General features: G+C 41.7%; 1 protein-coding gene across 2 annotated transcripts in view; it reads right to left on the bottom strand.

The window, feature by feature from the left end:
* C3H8orf34 (chromosome 3 C8orf34 homolog) overlaps positions 1–19,885 on the bottom strand; it is an 81,880-nt gene extending 61,995 nt beyond the window's left edge. For both annotated transcript variants that reach the window (XM_034429933.3, XM_034429934.3), the window contains exons 1-3: positions 19,175–19,885; positions 990–1,137; positions 11–142 (exon numbers count right to left, since the gene is read on the bottom strand). In XM_034429933.3, the coding sequence (XP_034285824.1) occupies positions 11–142; positions 990–1,137; positions 19,175–19,243 (349 nt within the window). In that variant the 5' untranslated portion in view covers positions 19,244–19,885. The remainder of the gene's footprint in view (positions 1–10; positions 143–989; positions 1,138–19,174) is intronic.
* Between the last annotated feature and the right edge of the window lie 1,491 nt (positions 19,886–21,376).

The following is a 21,376-nucleotide window of genomic DNA, read 5'->3' as shown; positions in this document are numbered from 1 at the left end:
ACTTCCTTACATGATTTAGAATCTGGTGATGGAGGAGAAATGCTGGATACTGCAAGGTCACTTTTTGATTTTTTAGGCTTCTTTGCATTTGTCTTCCAGGGTTTATCATAACTTCTGAAATCCCTTCTGGCTCCCTTATGTTCTGATGGAAAAATATATTTGCTTAAATTTTTCCAAACATAAAGAAATCATAACTCCACAAATAAAATAATAATAATTATATAGCACTGTTTTAATGTCATAACATTGCTATGAACAAATATTTTCATTCTACAAAATTATGACACTCTTTTGATTTTCATTTATGTATGCCTTTCATAGATGTTCATGAAAAAAAATAAACCACGTAGTTCAAAACTGCATTTGCATAATAGCTTTTTCATAATACAAAATATATTCAAGTATAGTAAAGAGACATGAAGGACTCTTTTTGAACATAACCATGTAACCAAATAACCATGTAGGTCGCTACTTCTTTAATGTTTTTGTTTTTTTTAAAAAACTCTTGGCATTTACCGGTATAACTCTGTTAAAAAGATCCACAGGTAGAATGAAATACTGATCTATGTCTTTAGTTTATCACCATTATCAGATGGCCAGGACGGACTGTAAATTTACATCTGGACGTTAGGAGGGATATTCAAAGAGGAATTTCTTTAAGTATACCTATTAATATGTGATGACTTCTTCTGACTTGGATTTCCAACTGAGGGACATCCAGATTGTATGGTTTCATTGTCACTTAATAACTGATGAATTAATGTGAAGATATTAGGCTGAAATAAAGAGTACTTGATTTATAATCCCAGGTAAACTTAGGGATAAGTAATTTAATAAATTAAATGTGGACAGACGTAAGTATTTTGGATATACAAAACATATGATCTCTAGGCAGGTAAGATTTAATAAAAACATAACAATTTTGATAAACAGTGATTACAAAAAGTGTTCACTTAGATTCCCCAATGAATAATTTTTGTTCTACATACCTGAAGCTTCACTCTCTGCCCAAAGAGCAGCAGATCCAGACAAAGTTCTCTGAATGTGGCCGTGATTCCCTTGTTTGGACTGAAGATAGTCAATGAGAAATGGAATTGGATGATCAGGAGTCTCTGTTATTAGCTTGGTCATCAGTTCCTTAAAAACATCAAGTGAAGATGTGTCAAATCATATAAGAAGTTCATCTTGTTTCAGTGGAAGTTCGATAATTAATTTTCTCATTAATCAAACCCTCCTTTAGCCTTTTTTTTTTTACAAAAAAGGTAAAATATTTGAATGCCTGAAAGATTATGACAAAACTATGTATTATTGAAACCAGCCTCAAAGAGAGCAAAGCTGCCAAAGAAAAACTGAATCAGAAGTGCAGAATTCTGAGCCACATAATTTATTTTTTACTTTAAATAAAAGCAAAAAACCTATGAATTCTTCTCCTTTAACCATATGAAAAGTCCAGAAGTTATTTAATTGGCAGAAAGGGCTAGCTGGATTCAGTACATTCTTTGTTTGAATATGGTTTGTGGAGTAAGTTTCAAAGAGCAGAAAATCATAAACCATGGTTTAAAGCCCACTTTGATTAGAATCAAGCATTGCTTGCTGTAAATCCAGTTAATAATTCAACTCGTTTGGTTTATGTAAAAATTATTTTTATTAAAATGATCATATGCTTTTCTTCATTTGTATATTTTTCAAAATCAGTCTATAAAATGTTCAAGGAAATAATTTATTCTTTAATAAGTACCTGACAACTTCCAGCTCCCAGCATAGAAAGGACTTAATTCTTTGCATGCAAATTCATTATTCCAGATAATTATGTAACCTTCTCTTTTATTGCAACATTTTGTTCCCTGGATTTCACCTTGTTGAAACCACTATCTACATGCTTTAAAAAAAACCTAATGCTTTGAAAGGATTTTTGCAAATGTGTTTCTCAGTTAAAGTGCTTTACTGCTCTCTTTTAGTAATCTTTTCCTTTTTGCATTTCATTATCTTTCAACACCAACAACCTGTAAATCATCAAGAAAATCCAGCTCACAGGACTATCAAATCCCTCAAACTGACTTAGTTCAACTAGTTATGATATTTTCTACATATAGAATCCTGTGTCAAGCACATTTAATTTAAAATATTACCTTTTCTCTTTTTAAAAATGATAGAATAGTTTACTCTGATTTATTTATGGTTTTTATTATTTCATAAGTAATGAAATACATTCCGTGCCTACACAATTATTCTTAGTGAACACATGGTACCCCAATGAATTCTTTTCATTCTTGGAAGAAGAATGTTGCAGTAGCTTGCTCATTTGTTCAAACGTTCACATATCTATGGGAGTAAGCATGTAGGTGTAGATGTTTGTGCAAACACCCACCCACCAATTTTCCTTCTCTATACTGGGCCAACACTGCAGATATTTTGTCTATAAAGCATAATGTTGTATTTTGATTATTACTCTCTTCTACCTGTCTTTCTGTCCTTTATGAAAACAGGAGGAACAGCATCCATATTTCTTCTCTTGGCTTAAGACAACTATAGTATATTTTTAAAGCGTGGAGTAGTTCTGCCTTCCTGAAAGCCCCAAGAGAACCCTGCAACATATACAGAAACTAGCCTTGGGACTAACCATCAGCTTTGAACAGCAAGAATAGACAAAGGAATGGATGGATAAGATAGTGAAAAGAGTAGGACAATAGTGCTGGATGAACTGAGATGAATATATGAGCAACATCCAGGGCAGTTATAATATGCATACCATTGTAACGCTTGCAGTGATTCCTAGAAGTAAACACCCAGCCTAGAAACATGGTATTTCATCTACACTATTCATCCAATTGATTGAAAAGAAAAGTGATTCAACTGTTTCAGACATGCAGCTTTTCTTCAATTTGCCTTTCTCCTAATATCACATTTCCCCCATAATTAGATTGACCGGTAACTTCCTTTTAACAGGATCTTGAAACAGATTTCTAAACATCCAACTTCTCAAATTGTACAGAGAAAACAAATGTCTGTACAGAAAGTTTTGCTAGCCTTAAGTATTTCTTATCTGACCTTGTAAACCAATATGCCAGACAGGCTGTCCATGTCACGTTGGGTGGCCAAGCATTTTATATAAATATATTATTACTGGTTTGTCACACAGTCAGCCAAATGTTTGGACAAGATTTGGCATTTTTGAATACCTATTGAGTCCTTCCCAAAGACCTGGGATAGGCAGATGCTATCTTCAATGGTGTTAAAGGTATTGTCGCAGGATATAAGCTGTTGCATCAAGAAAAGCTGCTTTTGCAGCTGACGGATGGTGATTTTGTCAATGCTGATAGTTTTCAAGTGGTGATCTAACTCTTTGGGGAGTTCATCTAAGGCGCCTATTACTGTTGTTACCACCTTTGCTTTCTTTTGTCACGATCATTCTATCTCTATTTGGAAGTCTTTGTATTTTGTGATTGCTTAGGAGAGCAACCAGATATTCAAAGCATTTCAGAAAGTTGCATATCTCTAATAAAATCAATCTAAAACATGTTAAGAAGTTGCTTTCTCTCTTAGCCCCTAAAACAGGAGTGTCAAACTCGCAGCATCATGATGGTGTCATGTGATGTATTGGGACTTTTTCTCCCTTCGCTAAATCGGGTGGGACCAGCATGTAACACATCTGGTCCGTGGGCCATGAGTTTGACACCCCTGACCTAAAACATCCCAGTAATATCGCCACTATCAGCCTCAGGTACATTGGTTGCAATTTTTTTCTGATCATCTAAAATGGTATTTTTAGACTAAAGGAGAAATGTGAAGATTCTGGCTTCAATGTATTTCTAAAAGCCATTACTTCAGCATCCTGCAGGCACAGAGTTTTGCTCTAAAATATATTTCAGATGTTTTCAAAGTGCTAAATGAAAGAAAAATTAAAATGCAAATGGTTCAGAATTGAATTTCACATAGAAATAAAACCTCATTAATTCTACAATAAGAAAACCATTATCAATTCAGGAAAAAACTGCAGTCTTCCCATTAAGCATATCCTTCAGTTCCATTTTCCTAAGGTTAAAAAAATGAAACAGACCCCTTAACAATTCAGTAAGTAATAGATAGGGACAAAAAGAGACACTATAAGACTACATAAAATGTTATACATTTTATCTGTTAATTTCATACCTTCTACTCCTAAATGTTTGTCAAACTAAACTTGGATAAAAATGTTTAAACATTCCTGGTCAAATTGAATGTTCTAATGTATCACTGAAACATTTAATGTCAACAGTGATGCCTAAAATTTTATATACGATATATGTATAGTTTATATATCATAACATTTCATTATTTCTATATCAACTGGTAATTTCAGTGATGAGATAAAAATATAGGGAGCTATTTCACAATGAATTAGAATACCGATCACTCTTTATCAGATTACCAATACTGGGATAAGTAACTTGGTAGCATCTAGTTTTCTTTGATAGCACTTGCACTAGCAATAGCACTTATATATCACTTCATGGTGTTTTACAGCAATGTCTCAGCGGTTTACAAAGTCAGGATATGGCTCCCAACAACCTGGGTCCTCATTTTACCAACCTCAGAAGGATGGAAAGCTTGAGCCAGTCAGGAATGGTCTGTGGACAGAAGTAGCCTGCAATATGTGCCTTCTAACCACTCTGCCACCACGGCTAAATTACAAATTTCACAATTCTTTGTACTAAATTATGTTAAAGAAGACCAATGAGAATTAAAATCTAAAACATTTGGGGTAACCAAGTTCCTAACTTCTGGTCTACATTTACTTGCATAGCTTTTTGCATAGCAGAGGGGATCTCTGGGGTGTTGGAGAGCCGGAGTATTGTGGTTGTGACTGGGAGAGGTAGAAATGGCAGGAGCCGAGGGGTAGGCTGCTCTCGGGGAACTATGACTCACTGTCTCAAAGCGATTACTTGTTCCGGCCCCTATGGTTCTGGTTCACCGGGCTCGTCTCGTATACCTGGTGACTTGGGATGTCAGGGCCCTGGCCTCAGGCTGCTGCTGTTTAATGCCAGATCTGTTGTTAACAAGGCCCCCCTCATTCGGGACTTAATCCTGGAGGAGGGGACTGACCTGGCATGCATAACTGAGACCTGGCTGGACCAGGAGGGGGGTGTGCCCCTCTCAGAGATGTGCCCAGACGGGTTCCAGATATTGCATCAGCCACAACTCCAGGGAAGGGGTGAAGGAGTGGCAGCTATTGTCCAGAAGAGTCTTTGCTCTCGCAGGATCCCTGCCCCTGAGATTGTTGGGTGTGAGTTTCTCCTCTTGAGGTTGGACTCAGGGGTTCAGCTGGGCTTGTTGCTGACGTACCTGTCTCCCAGCTGCATTACAACAGCCCTGCCTGTGCTGCTAGAGGCGGTAGCCAGGCTGGTGGTAGAGTTCCCCAGGCTTATGGTATTGGGGGACTTCAATTTGCCCTCACTTGGCGAATCCTCAGATGTGGCTCAGGAGTTCATGGCTTCCATGACAACTGTGGACCTAACCCAAGTAGTTCAGGGTCTGACTCATAGGGGGGGACACACACTTGACCTGGTGTTTCTCTCGGGGCAGTGGAGATATGATCTGGAATTAAGGGGTATAGATGCTTCTCCCTTGTCGTGGTCAGATCATTTCCTGCTGAGGTTAGACTTGAGGACGCTACTCCTCCATCGCAGGGAGGCGGAACCGATTAAGTGGTTCTGCCCCAGGCTCCTAATGGACCCTGAAGGGTTCCAGAAGGAGCTTGGGGAGATACCTGACTCCCTTGTCCACAGTCCGGCTGAGTCCCTGGTGGCTGCCTGGAATAGGGCAGCATCTGGGGCACTGGACCGGATTGCACCTTTGCGACCTCTCCATGGCAGTGGATCCAGGAAAGCTCCCTGGTTTACCAAGGAACTCCGGGAGATGAAGCGCCAGAAGAGACGTCTAGAGCAACGCTGGAGGACCAGTAACTCCAAATCTGACCGAACACTCTTAAGAGCCTTTATTAGGACTTATTTAGTGGCGATACGGGTGGCAAAATTTTCGCATTTTTCTACACTTATTGCATCCGCTGATTCGCGCCCAGCCACCCTATTTAGGGTGACTCGCTCCCACCTTAATGTAGGGGGAGTTGAGGAGCCCTTGCAGGGTAGAGCTGAGGAGTTTGTGCAGTTTCTGTCGGATAAAGTCGCTCAGATTCGGATGGACTTGGACTCTGATTGTGCAATTCCAACCAAGATGATGGGGGCAGGTCTTAGTCCTATTGTGTGGGATGAGTTTGAGCCGGTGACTCCTGAGGAAGTGGACAAGGCTGTAGGAACAATGAGTTCCTCCACTTGTTTGTTGGACCCGTGCCCCTCCTGGCTGGTTTTGGCCAGCAGGGAGGTGACACGAGGTTGGCTCCAGGCTTTAGTTAACACGTCCTTGAAGGAAGGGACCTTCCCGCAGCCATTAAAGGAAGCGGTTGTAAGGCCCCTCCTCAAGAAGCCTTCCCTGGATCCAGCAGAATTAAAGAACTTTCATCCAATCTCCAACCTACCCTTTGTGGGAAATGTTGTAAAGAAAGTGGTGGCACTTCAGCTCCTGCGGTCATTGGAGGAAACGGATTATCTAGACCCTTTCAGTCTGGCTTCAGGCCTGGCTACAGCACAGAAATTGCTTTGGTCACACTGATGGATGATCTCTGGCGAGCCCAAGATGGGGGTCATTCCTCCATCTTGGTGCTACTTGACCTCTCAGCGGCTTTCGATACCATTGACCATGGCATCCTTCTGGGACGACTAAGGGAGCTGGGAGTGGGAGGCACCATGTTATGGTGGTTCTCCTCCTATCTCTCTGGTCAGTCACAGTCGGTGTTGGTAGGAGGACAGAGGTCAAGCCCTAGGCCCCTTGTTTGTGGGGTGCCTCATGGCTCGGTCTTCTCTCCCTCCTATTTAACATCTACATGAAGCCACTGGGTGAGATCATCCGATGACATGGGGTGAGATATCAGCAATATGCGGATGATACCCAGCTGTATATCTCTACCCTGCGTCAATTCAGTGAGGCAGTGGATGTGATGTGCCGGTGCCTGGAGGCTGTGAGGGTCTGGATGGGAGTCAACAGGCTCAGACTTAACCCAGACAAGACCGAGTGGCTGTGAGTATTGCCTCCTAAAGACTATGTTGATTGTCCATCTTTGGTTCTGGGGGGGGGTGGAGAAATTGTTCCCCTCAGAACGGATTCGCAATTTGGGTGTCCTCCTAGGCTCACAGCTAAGATTAGAGCAACATCTGACAGCTGTGGCTAGGGGACCTTTGCACAGGTTCGCCTGGTGCACCAATTGCGACCCTACTTGGATCAGGAGGCTCTCCTCACAGTCACTCATGCCCTTGTCACCTCACAGTTAGATTATTGCAACACGCTCTACATGGGGCTACCCTTGAAAAGTGTTCGAAGACTACAGTTGGTCCCGAATGCAGCCACGCGAGCTGTCGTGGGTGCACCTAGGTACATTACACCAATTCTCCGCGAGCTGCACTGGCTCCCTATTGGTCTCCGGTTACAATTCAAGATGTTGGTTATTACCTTTAAAGCCCTACATGGCTTAGGGCCAGGTTATCTTCGAGACCGCCTTCTGCCGCATAGCTCCCAGTGACTGGTAAGATCCCACAGAGTTGGTCTCCTCCAGGAGACCTAAACCTAAACAATGCCGGCTGGTGGCCCCATGGGGGAGGGGCTTCTCTTTGGCTGCCCCAGCTCTCTGGAACCAATTACTTCCTGAGGTCGGGACTATACTCACCCTATTGGCCTTCCGAAAAGCGGTGAAGACCTAGCTTTTCCGGCAGGCCTGGGGCTGTTGATCTTGCTCTTGTGATCTGGCGAGATCCGGCCATGAATGATGTGAATGAGTTTTTAATGTTTTTAATTTTTAAATGTTTTTTGTAATGATTTTTTAAAATGTATTGTGAGCAGCTCTGAGTCTTCGGAGAGGGGCGGCATATAAACAATTAAATTAAATTAAATTAAATTAAATTAAATTAAATTAAATTAAATTAAATTAAATTAAATTAAATTAAATTAAATTAAATTAAATTAAATTAAATTAAATTAAATTAAATTAAATTAAATTAAATTAAATTAAATTAAATTAAATTTTTTTTGAAAAAAGTCTTTCCTATCTGGAATCATATACTGACTATACATATTTGGTAGCTACATATACTATATAGCTTTTGCCTATCTGTAATTTCATGTTAATATAACCTTGTTAGAATATAGATCTGGAATCCAGAATTCCACTATTCAGTTAGTATTAATTGACATAATTCCACCATATATTCTTATAATCCAAAATAATGTTGTTGTCTTATGGCGAGTTCATTGTGAGGGCATGCAATTTACAGATATATTGGGAATGCTGATGTAGGTCCTATCAACTGGTAGAGACCCAAGATGAGATTATGAAATGATGAGTAAATTTTTTTAAATGTACAGAGAATAATGACGTAAAAAGAGTTTTGTAACTTAGCTGGCAATGTTTTTGCAAGTATCACTGAATTCTTCCACCCTCTTGTACCATTACTAAATTAATTTAATATCTGTGTACTCCATCTGGTGATGTTGCCAAATAAACATTGTTCTGATTGTTGCAGGACTGTATTAGTAATAAATCAGGGATTGGATTGCAGAAATAGATAAACCACTGCCCTGCTTTATTTCTTTTTTCCTAGACCATATAATCCTCTATTCTTCTCATTCTTCTCATTATTTCCAACTTTGGCATTCCAGTCTCCAACTGCAAGCAATATAATGTTGTTCTTTCAATTTCAGACTGAATTTGACTATAAAAAGCCATCAACCTCCTCTTCTGTCCTAGTGGTTGAAGTATAAACCAGGATAATCATGATATTAAAGGGTTTTTCATGAAGTCTAATTGATATTATTCATTGCATCGTACCCGTGCGTTATCCTTGTTGCATTCTTCTTGACCATGAAAGCAATGCTGTTCCTTCTTGTTTTTTGTGCTCTGGGTAGTAGACAAAATGTTTTGATTGAAAATGTCCAATGTCCAATTACTTTAATTCAGTAATGTCTAAGATTTAACCTGTTATCTATTTATTTCATATTTTACTATGCTGAGTTTTCCCTTTTTTCAATCTTACGTTCCATGTTCCCCCATTAATTCTATTTTTAGCTTCATTTTTTTTTTTTAGCATGGCAACATCAGCAACTCGAAATCCTGAAGGCTTTAATCAAAACACATCATAAATTCCATTATTATTCTGAAAGATCTTCAGCTATTCCTCATTAGCATGTTGAGTGCCATCTGACCTGATTGACCTATCATCCAGCACTATATCATCAATCATTTTATATTGTCCACCTGTGTGGTTTTCTTCCTAAAATATAGGAGTGGTTTACCATTGCCTTTTCCTGCATAGAATAAAATGATACCTTTGCCTACATGATCATATTCCTCCAATGCCTTTCTGTATCACCATTGCCTAGCATTCATCACTCATCCTTTCCAGGAATGTACAACATACACACACAAATACACACACACACACACACACTTGCCGTGATGAAGTAGTATAGTTGACTCCTTCAAAACAGCAAAATCTTTTTTTTTCAGAATCACAGAGTTTACTACATTTTGTATAAGGCTAGACTTACCACCTTAAGGATGACATACACACAAGCTATGCTCCTTTAATAATTCACCAAGTCTAAATTATGACCATTGTTCATCATTAATATAGAATATTTTTGCATTTCAACAGAAAAAAAACCTTATATGCATATTCATGCCAGGCTTCATTACAATGTGCCAATTACCTTCTAGCATTCATATCTCTGTCCCTTCACAGAGTCACATTGAACATCTACAGTGCGATATGGATAATATTCTAAAGCATCATTACAAAAGATGTTTCTCAGACTGAAGAAGTTTATAGATATGCATCGTTTTTCTTTATTTCTTTAGGTCTCTGATTTTCTAACTCCATGTTTTCCATTTTTCATGTAAGCTGGCCATCAAGTTACTTCATATTTCCCAGCCCATGTTCAGGTCTAAGATCTAGAGTCAGACTTCAAGACCAGCCACCTGAACAAAGGAGAAAGGGATGGAATTGATGAACTGGGTTGTTCTAAAAGTATCTATAGCAGCCAATGAGCAAGTATAAGAAGGAAACATATCTAATTAGAATTATGAATAGAGTGTGAGAACATTCTCAGTCAGAACCTCAATGCAAGTCAAAGCCTGGTTAAGTGCTGCATACCAGCCAGCTTTAAGGAGGGTACCTGCTTTTTTCGAAGTAAGATAAGTGGTTTCCAGTCAGAAGAAGGGACCTGAGGTTACTCTTCCTGGATATTATTTTCCTTTAATATATTCCTTATCTAAGAATTCTTATTTCTGTCTGTGTTTCATTCCTAAAACATTCAATTTTTCAACTCTTCTGTATGTTCTTTGTTTCTTAATACTATAATTGCTGTTCTTAACCTATTGTTGCAAAATACATTACTTAAACCTAAATAGTTTGTTTGAAATAGATCAAGCTTGGTAAACACAGGTATAAGAATATATTTCTTTGTAGAGCTATATCCTAGAACCGTGATGATTAACCTTTTTGGTGCTGAGTGCCCAAAGCACACGCGCATGCCCGAACCCCCGAAATGCATTGCGAGTGCCCCCTGCACATGCGCCTCCCGCACATGTGCCACAGACCCCAGCGCATGTGCCCCAGACCCCCCACACCCTGATTTTGTTTCCAGGTTGGAACAGGAGGTTTTCCAGGCCCAAATTGGAGCACAGGGAGGGCTCGCGCGATACCCCCACACCCCATTTCGGCTTCCAGGTTGGTGCAGGTGGCAGAAATGGAGTAGAAAGGTAAGGTGCACTGGAGGGGAACCTGCAGAGATCAGGGAAGGTACGGGAGGCAGAAATAGAGGAGAAAGGTAGGGTGCACTGGGGAGAAGTTGCAGAGATTGGGGAAGGCCCGACCCCCCCATGCATGCGTGGCAGAGACCGAAAGACCAGCTGGCTGGCAAGAGGCATACATGCATGTGCGGTGGAGCTGGGCTGGGCAACGGCTGGAGTGCCCGCAGAAAGGGCTCTGCGTACCACCTGTGGTACATGTGCCATAGGTTTGCCATCATGGTCCTAGAGCAGTGGTTCTCAACCTGTGGGTCATGACCCCTTTGGGAGTCAAACGACCCTTTCACAGGGGTCGCCTAAGACCATCGGAAAACATATATTTTCAATGGTTTTAGGAATAATTTTATGGTTGGGGGTCACCACAACATGAGGAACTGTATTAAAGGGTCGTGGCATTAGGAAGGTTGAGAACCACTGTCCTAGAGTCATCTAGGAGCTCAAGAAGCAAGGATAACACTCCTCTAATTTTTCGCACAATCATCATTCATGAGGTGAGCTGAAAGAAATCATTGGCCCAAAGTCCAGTGAGTTTCTAGGCTCAGGTTGACTTGAACGTAGATGAAAGAACCCCAACTGATTTAAACAAACAAACAAAAGAGAGTAGAAAGAATAATTTTCAAACCATTTCTTCAAGCCTATAAATGCAAAAGACTTTTAAAGTAAGGGACAATAAACTCTTCTGGTCATTTTTAGTATTTATTCCTTCAGTAGTAATCCCAAATGCACCTGCAGCAAAAGAACCACTCAAGGAAAGAATTATGGCTCTGAGAAAAAGCATCGAACAGTTATATAACTTAATTAAACCTACATAAACATTAAAACTGATGAACAAGCAGCCTGCCTAAGTTTAATCATTAATCAAGTCTTGGATGAGGGAACTAGATTCATAGTATGTCATCTAAAGCAATCAAGACACATGTATTTTGCCTGTACAGTCATGTATATCATCCAGGCTCCATTAGGATACTTCAGGTTGGATTCTAAAAGGTACTTTCTCAGGTGCTCCAGCAGCTGATGCCAATGGTCAGAAAAGATGCAGCTGCTTTAAAGAGTGCAACCAGTTTCCATCCCACTCACACACAACATGAAAGCACATTTTTAGAATAGATGCTTTCAATTTTCTGAAACACTATATAGCCGTAGTTACTATAATTCTTCAGCCCAAATTTTCCTCCCCTAACAACCAGTATTTATATTAGTCACTGACAATTCCTCAAAGCCTCAAATTACTTTCTTAGCATCTATTTAGCATCATTATTTATTTTTCAGAGAGACTTCTGCTCAGCGGTGAAATGCATTTACCTTCGCTACCGGTTAGGGAGTGTGAACGTGCATGCCTCTTTTGCGCATGCACAGAGGGCCAAAAACGGAACATAATGATGTCCCAGTGGGTGAGGGGGTGGGCGGAGCCTCCCGCTGCCGGCACTACCGGTTCGTGCAAGCCAGATAGATCTGGCTGGATTTCACTGCTGCTTCTGCTCATTATTCCAAGCCCTTAAAACAGTGATGGTAACCTTTTTGCCATCGCGTGCCGAAAGCGGGAGAAGTGCAGGGGTGTCCCACGTGAGCATACCCACACCCATAATTCCATGTGCCCTGCCCCCCGTGCATGTGCACGACTCCCCCGCGCTCCCCCGCTTTTGGCACATGATGGCAAGGTGGACCCGGTAAGCCTGTTTTTTGCCCTCCCCAGGCTCCAGAGGCTTTCTAGGAGCCTGGGAGGGTGAAAATGTCATTCCCCCCCGGAGGCCCTCTAGAGGCCAGAAACAACCCGTTTGCCGACTTCCAGTGGGCCCGGTAGGCCCATTTTTCGCCCTCCTCAGGCTCCAGAGGCTTTCTAGGAGCCTGGGGAAGGTGAAAAACAGACTTTCCCACTGCCCGAGGCCCTCCGGAGGCTGGAAACTGTCTGTTTCCCTGCTTCCAGTGGGCCCAGTAGATCTGAAAATCAGCTGGCTGAGCTCGTGTGCCCACCGATATGGCTCTGCATGCCACCTGCGGCACGCGTGCCATAGGTTCGCCATCACAGCCTTAAAACATAGATCTATATGAAATTGTCATCTTTCCTTCAATGTTACTGTAGTCTTAGTAAGAGCCGCGGTGGTGCAGTGGTTAGAATGCAGTACTGCAGGCTACTTCTGCTGATCACTGGCTGCCAGCAATTTGTCAGTTCGGGTCTCACCAGATCAAAGTTGACTCAGCCTTCTATCCTTCTGAGGTCAGTAAAACCCAGATTGTTGGGGGCAATATGCTGACTCTGTAAACCGCTTAGAGAGGGCTGTAAAGCACTGTGAAGCAATATACACTGTTCAAAAAAATAAAGGGAACGCTTAAACAATACAATATAACTCCAAGTCAATCAAACTTCTGTGAAATCAAACTGTCCACTTAGGTAGCAACACTGATTGACAATCAATTTCACATGCTGTTGTGCAAATGGAATAGACAACAGGTGGAAAGCATAGACAGTTAGCAAGACATTCCCAATAAAGGAGTGGTTCTGCAGGTGGTGACCACAGACCACTTCTCAGTTCCTATGCTTTCTGGCTGATGGTTTGGTCACTTTTGAATGCTGGCAGTGCTGTCACTCTACTGGTAGCATGAGACGGAGTCTAAAACCCACACAAGTGGCTCAGGTAGTACAACTCATCCAGGATGGCACATCAATGCGAGCTGTGGCAAGAAGGTTTGCGGCGTCTATCAGAGTAGTGTCCAGAGCATGGAGGCGCTACCAGGAGACAGGCCAGTACATCAGGAGACGTGGAGGAGGCTGTAGGAGGGCAACAACCCAGCATCAGGACCGCTAACTCCACCTTGTGCAAGGAGGGACTGGAGGAGCACTACCAGAGCCCTGCAAAATGACCTCCAGCGGGCCACAAATGTGCATGTGGCTGCTCAAACGGTCAGAAACAGACTCCATGAGGGTGGTATGAGGGCCCGACATCCACAGGTGAAGGTTGTGCTTACAGCCCTCATTTGGCATTTGCCAGAGAAGACCAAGATTGGCAATTTCACCACTGGTGCCCTGTGCTCTTCACAGAGGAAAGCAGGTTCACACTGAGCACATGTGACAGACGTGACACACTGAGCACATGTGACAGACGTGCCTGCAACATCCTCCAGCATGACCGGTTTGGCAGTGGGTCAGTAATGGTGTGGGGTGGCATTTCTTTGGGGGGCCGCACAGCCCTCCATGTGGTCGCCAGAGGTAGCCTGACTGCCATTAGGTACCAAGATGAGATCCTCAGACCCCTTGTGAAACCATATGCTGGTGCGGTTGGCCCTGGGTTCCTCCTAATGCATGACAATGCTAGACCTCATGTGGCTGGAGTGTGTCAGCAGTTCCTGCAAGACGAAGGCATTAATGCTATGGACTGGCCTGCCCGTTCCCCAGACCTGAATCCATGTCTCACTCCATCCACCAATGCCACATTGCACTACAGACTGTCCAGGAGTTGGGGGATGCTTTAGTCCAGGTGTGGGAGGAGATCCCTCAGGAGACCATCTGCCACCTCATCAGGAGCATGCCCAGGCGTTGTAGGGAGGTCATACAGGCATGTGGAGGCCACACCACTACTTAGCCTCATTTTGACTTGTTTTAAGGACATTACATCAAAGTTGAATCAGCCTGTAGTGTTTTTTTCCACTTTAATTTTGAGTGTAACTCCACATCCAGACCTCCATGGGTTGATAAATTTGATTTCCATTGATAATTTTTGTGTGATTTTGTTGTCAGCACATTCAGTTATGTAATGAACAAAGTGTATTTACTAAGAATATTTCATTCATTCAGATCTAGGATGTCTTATTTTTGTGTTCCCTTTATTTTTTTGAGCAGTATATAATGCTAGTAGCTGTTTTGCTCTTTCATAGAATAGTTGAGGATACTTTTTTGGTTGATTATTTCGTGAGTGGAATTGTCAATTTTCTGTTTAATCCATGAACCACAATCAGAAACTATGAAGAACTTTTATCACATTATTGTGCTAGCTAGACGAGTCGGATTTCAACTATACAAAAATTAGATTTCAACTATACGTTTTCTTCAATGCAATAAATAAAAAGAGAATTAAAAAGAATGCATTCATTATTCTTTTCTCATCAAAGTGTTTGATGAAAGGTTTTTTGCAATTAAGCATCTGTAGCAGAAATAAGCAGTGGGGGTGAAAAACAGCTACTTAAATCCTTTTTGGAATAGATCAATCAAGCTGGAACATGTTTTAGAGCAGTGTTCCCCAAAACGCTGGCCCTAGTAGTGCGGGGGTGGGCAACACACGCAAAATGTGGTGCTCATGGGTTGTTAGTGCCAATGGGCAGGGCTTTTGCACTCTACTGTACTAGTTTTTGGTTATCAATTCAGAAAGAAGCAGAAGGCTTTAGGTTGCCCTGGTACTCATTTCATTTGTGGAATGATGTAATGACACACATGATGTTACTTTTTCCTTTATATTCCCCTGCTTGCCCAAACTGGCAACTAATAGGATACTTTATTTTCAGTATTTTCTCATAGAACCACATAGACCAGTGGTTCTCAACCTTTTCTTCACCCTCTTTAAATACTTTTTGTGGACCATGGCCTCAGACCCCATGTCTTAACTCAATCATAACATTTCTTCAATGTTATGATCCCCCAGGGGTCCGCGGACCACAGGTTGAGGACCACTGACATAGACAATGGGCCCATACAATGGGTTTAAGTTATTTGGAGCCTGAAGTTGACATACACTCCACACAGTTTTTTCTGATTCTTTGCAGGCAGGCCAACAGAAAACAGAAGTTAATCAAAAGAGAATTTTGATGGCAGCAGAACCAGATATGTGTAAATATTTTCACAAGTGACAGCTCAACTATATTTTTTCGAATGTCAGATAGATGAAGCAATAGACAAGTATGTCCAGGATGGTATCTTTAGGCAAAGGAGGTGGATAAAAAGAACTTCAAAGCATATATTGTGTATACTGTGAATGAGAGAGTAAGAGTTGGAAAAAAGAAAAATTACAGAGCATACAGTAAAGAAGGAATGTACAGGTTAATAGGTGACAGCCATTACATTCTTGTACTGATATTATAGATTATACCTGCTCAACAGCAATAGAAGCAAAGGTTTACTTCAAGTCAAATAAACTGTCAAAGAAGAAAAGCAAGCATTAGCTAATTATGTAAAAGACAGCCAAAGATTGATGCAAATTAAAAATTGGAACTTAATGTACAGGGAACAAAACATAAATATTGAAATAATGTAGTAAAAACAGGAACAGAACGCTGGCAAGGATTGCATGGTCAATTTCTACAAAAGATCAAAGTAAAAGTGGATTTAAAAAAAACCTGACAATGGCTTACAACTGGAACATTAACTAAAGAAACCAAAGAATTTGGCCGCTTAAGAGGAAGCTATTCAAACAAATACAACCAAAGTCAGAACTAAAAAAAATAATCAACTGATTAAAAATGCAAACTGTAAGAAGAGGCAGAAGAAATGGTAGATCACACACTCAACTCATGCAAGTAGACTGAACCAACAGCTATCAACAGTAACATAAAAGTCATCAAAATGATTCACTGGAACATTTGTAAAAATTATAATGTGCCAGTAATGAGAAACTGGTGGGAATATATAGTTGAAAAGTAGTTGAAAATGAACATATTCAAATATTGTTGGATTTCTTGATACAAATTGATAAATGTCTTGGCCCATAAACATCAGATTAAACTGATGAAAAGAAGAAAATGTGGATATTTGATGTGGCAATACTAGTGGAAAGCAGAATAGAAGTCAAAGAATTGGAGAGGGCCACAGAGTTATCCTGTGGTGAGATGGGAAACAAACAAACAAACAAATCACAAAGTATCAAGATCTGAAACTCAAAAGTGAAAGATTATGACATAAACCAGCCGGCTGATCCCAGTACTTATTGGCACACTGGGTGCCATACCAAAAAGCCTTTGGCAATACTTATAACATCTGCAACATTGACAAAATTTCCATCTGTCATTTACAGAAGGCCTTGGATTTGCACATATAGTACACCGATACATTGCAATATCCTGGGTTCTTGGGAAGAATTCAATGCAAACACCAGCTGAAGAACTGGCAGCTATGACTTCATATTGTTTTCTATGTAATGATACTTACCAGGGAACATAGGTGGTCATGAAATGTTACAAATACACCAGATAGCTGAAGAAGAAACAAGGGCATTGGAAGAATATCTGAAGGACAGTGAAAAAGATGCAATGAAATTAGTACACCATGAACGTTTGCTGAATATGGATGAGACCAAACTGACCTATAAGAAAGACCAAATGAAGAACAGAAATGAGACATAGCAAGGCAAAGTATTACATGGCTGATACGTCCACACACACAAAAAAGCAGGCAAAGCAAAAGACCAGAAGACCTGGCAATGGCTAAGAGCAGGAAAGTTGAAGAAAGAGACAGAGGGGCCAATTCTGACTGCACAAGACCAAGCTTTAAGAACAACTGCATACAAAGCCAGAATTGAGATGATAGTAACAACAAATGCTGTCTCTGCAAAGTAGCTAAAGAAACAGCATCTATTTAGCTGCTGCAAAAGGTTCACAGATTGACTACAAGCAACGGCATGACAAAGTAGCAACAATGGGGCATTGGAAGAAGTTCAAGAAATACTCTTACCTGCAAGGAAGAACTGGTGAGACCAAGACAAAGTAATAGAAATAGACAAAGTAATATAAAAAGAAGGAGCTAAAGTGTTCTGGGACTTTACTATTCAAAGCAGGCAAGCACCTACTACGTAACACTCCAGACTTAACAACTGTCAACAAGAAAGCCAAAAAAAGTCTGAATAGTGGGACATGACAGTACCTGGAGACAGCAGAAGAGAAAGTACTGGAGAAAAATCACAAAATACATAGACCTTCAAATAGAAGTAGAAAAACTGCAGGGAAAGAAGCCAGAGAGTACCAACTGTGTTAAGTACCTTGGGCATAATCCCGAAACATCTGGTGCATACCTGAACACCCCTGGTATTGGCAAAAATCACCATCAGACATATCCTGTGAAGATACCTTTAACGCCCCCAAAAAACATCTGGCTATCCCTATACCTGGGAAGGGCTTGATAGGTGGATAAAAATGCCAAGTCCATTCTAACTATCTGGCTGACTGTGGAATAAACTATCATACTAATACTTTATTAAATTTGTATTCTGCCTCTCGGTGACTGTGGACAGCTCACAAGAATAAAAAATATTACTATAAAAATCAATAAACCATAAAAAATAAATACAAAACTAGAAAATCAGCCTTACCACTGCTGCTTCAGGCATTCCTAAAATGCCTGGGCAGATTGTTAGTAATGTTATTCATTATTATCAATTGTACAGAACTGCACTTTGGAGATTTTCTGCCTAAACTGCCCAAATAATTTGACCAATCTGAGCTATTTAATAATGTCTGTGCACTGGGAAAAAGGCATCTGCCACTCCAGAAACTGGAATCACAAAGCACATGCATCAAAGAAAAGGGGGTAGGATATACAAAAGACATTTAAATAAAGAATAACACTAAAAGTTAAGTTAGACTTATGTGTCTCTCCGCCAGAGGAAGCTTGCAATACTATTGCTGGATTCCTTGTGGGAGAAGCTTCTTTGTCTGGAGATACCAAGATTCTCTCACCAAAAGAGTCATAAAAGTGAAAAGATCAGAAGCTGTACCGCCTTCCCTAGGAACTCCGTATGACAGGGAAAACCGAATTATCGGTAGGTGGTAGAAATATTACTACCTCCCTTCTGTACTGTTTTTAACTGCGAGACCATGTCACAGAACCGATTCGAGTGGAAAGGGAAAGAAGCAGCACACAGAAAAAGAATGTGTGTCAGAGGGAGAGAGAGAGAGAGGAAAAAAAGGAGGCGTGTGCGCGCATATGCCTCGCCAATTCTTTAGGTAAAGCACGCTGGCCCGCAATCGGCACAGAAGAACGAGCAGCAGCAATGTGGAGGAGGGATTCAGTTGCGCTGGCAATGGGGGCACCTTTGGAAGACCAGGTGAGGGTCCGACCGTCAGGGAGAAAAAATTATCTACCTGATCGTTAATAGCCGACCAAGGACTTGAATCACTCAACAGTAGGTAAACACTCCCGCACCGCTTGCTTCCAGCAGCAATTGCAATTTCAATTAAAGCAAACTCGAAGTAACTTGGTATGACCCGGCGCGCACTTGGCCGGCCAGCCGCTCGCGCCAGGAAGATCCGAGCGCTGCCACCTCGGTACCAAAACCCAGCAAGCCGGTGGCTCGGAGGGGCTCTTACCTCGAACAGGGGCCCGATCTTGTTCCTTTCCAGGTAGGCTTGAATTCTGTTTTGCTGACGAGACGCCATCAGCTCGCCGAGGAACGGAGGCTGGTGTTCGCGTGCTGCTTCTCCGGCGACTCCTGCTACTATCCTTTTCCCAGCTCGCTCCACAGAACGAGCAGGCTAGGAGCAGCAGGGCAGGGCGGGGACTGTGGTAAGAAAAAGCCCGAGGTCCGACCAGCGGCACCGGTCCTGAACTACCTGGACGCCCGGTCCCCTGTTAGAGCCGAGCTCGAGCCAGGAGGCAAGGAAACCCTGCCATCTCTCTCCCTCCTCGGTGAAGGTTGGAGCTGGGAAAGGCGCGGGCTGGTGCGCAGGGAGGAGGACGCGGCGGGAAGAGCCGTGCGTCGCCTATGCAGGCGGCCGGTTCCTTGGTTACAGGGCGCGCAGCCCCGGCTCCGCTTGAAGCCACCTCGCCAAGCTGCCGCCCTAGCGACAGCGCCTCTCGCAAAGCCAATAGCAACGGCGCTGCTCTTCCCGAGCGGAGCCAGGAGGGGGAGCTGCTTCGCTCTCGGACTGCGACGACGCCCCGCGGTCCTCTCTCGGGTCAAGGGAGCGGGCTGGAGGAAGCCTCGGGAGCGCACCGCAGTGGCCGAAGTCGTTGCCGGCTGAGCTTGAAATGCGCGCTGAAGCGGCGGGTGCGCTAAGGACTTGGCAGAGGCTGGAAACAGCGCCCGTTCCCGCCCAGCTTCGGCGAATACACGGCCTCTCTCACGTGGTTTGTAATTCTTTCCCTTATTTCTTTCAGCTCTCGCCCAGCTGCTGCTCTATACTTGAGAGGCAACCGTGACGGAGGAGGGGGAGAATCACCCTTTCGAATAGCAAAGAGGGTTTTATTAAGGGAAGGATGGGATCCGTTAACCCCATTTGGAGTTAACGTTTCTTTTTTCCTCGGGTGCTAGTATCGGTGGTAAATACGCACCTCCCGTCCAAGTGGCACCTCAGAACTGTCCCGTAACTGTTACTGTAGTGAAACCTTCGATTATTTTGAGATTAAACCCCACTGACGTCTCTAGCTTTGTTTAGGAATAAGAATTGTATGCCTTTTTTTTTTCCCCTATACAAGGATAACTTCATTTATTTGAAAATTTATACGACTGCCCAGCCCAGGCTTCCAAGGAAATTAATACACAAGTAACACAGAGGTTGAATAAGGAGAAAACAAGTAATTTATCAGCAGAATTCAAAAATCGCATCAAAAGAATCCTTATATCAGTATATCAATACTGACGCAAAATAAATACTGTAAAGCCAAGATTGTACAACCATTAATATAATGTGTGAACCAGTTTTTTTTTTAATTGTTGGACAAGCTTTAATGGCCTGGTTTGAATATGATACTTAAGTAATATTGATGGATTTTCCAAAGCTAAAACAATAAAACTACATTTTGGTTCAGTGTGGTCAGTATCACTGGCTAGGTTTATATATCGAGGTAAGCCATAACATGGTTCATTCGGTTTTAGTTTAGAATGTTGTGGGAATCTAGCCATTAAAGTATATCAAGCACATTTTATGGCTTAGTGTTTCTTTAACAAAATATAGTTAAAGAAACCACAAACTTAGCACAATGTGAGATCAATTACTTGTACTTTGTCCTGTGGTGGTGAAAATGTTTACTTTTAGTCTGTAGGGAAAATAATGGATCTGTTCTGCTGTAGGTGTTTGGAAGCTGTTATTTATACATCCATTTATTGGGACATACAAGCTGTGAGATTCCTATATTTTGTTCTTCATGAATTCCAACTCTGTGGGGGAAATGGGTATTGTGATACAATTATCTTTTTACCATTTTCTTTTTTTCAAAATGTTTCATATTCTGGTGTGACAATATCCAAAAGTGTTATCATTTAACAGTCATATAAGTTGTTTTTGTCAATTAGGTGAAAGCAATCCCAAACACTTTGGGATTGATAGATATATATGAAATGTTGAGAGTGTATCATGGGCTCTTTGGATAAACGTTCCTTTATTTATAGTACAGCTGCCCTGAGGGATATATAGCTAGTTAGAAAATACTAGAGTTATGCACAGCATTGATTCCTCAGAGCACTGACACAGACTCAACCTTTGGAAGGCTTAGCAAAGCTACTTTGATTGGTTTTCCAGATTGATTTTTATGTGCAGCCACAAACAGCTTCCTGCGAGAATGCCAGTAAA

The sequence above is a fragment of the Pantherophis guttatus genome, chromosome 3, assembly GCF_059756535.1.
Source record: "Pantherophis guttatus breed Tessera chromosome 3, ASM5975653v1, whole genome shotgun sequence".
Classification (NCBI taxonomy): Eukaryota; Metazoa; Chordata; class Lepidosauria; order Squamata; family Colubridae; genus Pantherophis; species Pantherophis guttatus.
Note: the sequence above shows the minus strand (reverse complement) of the source record. Positions and strands in the feature narration are given on the sequence as shown.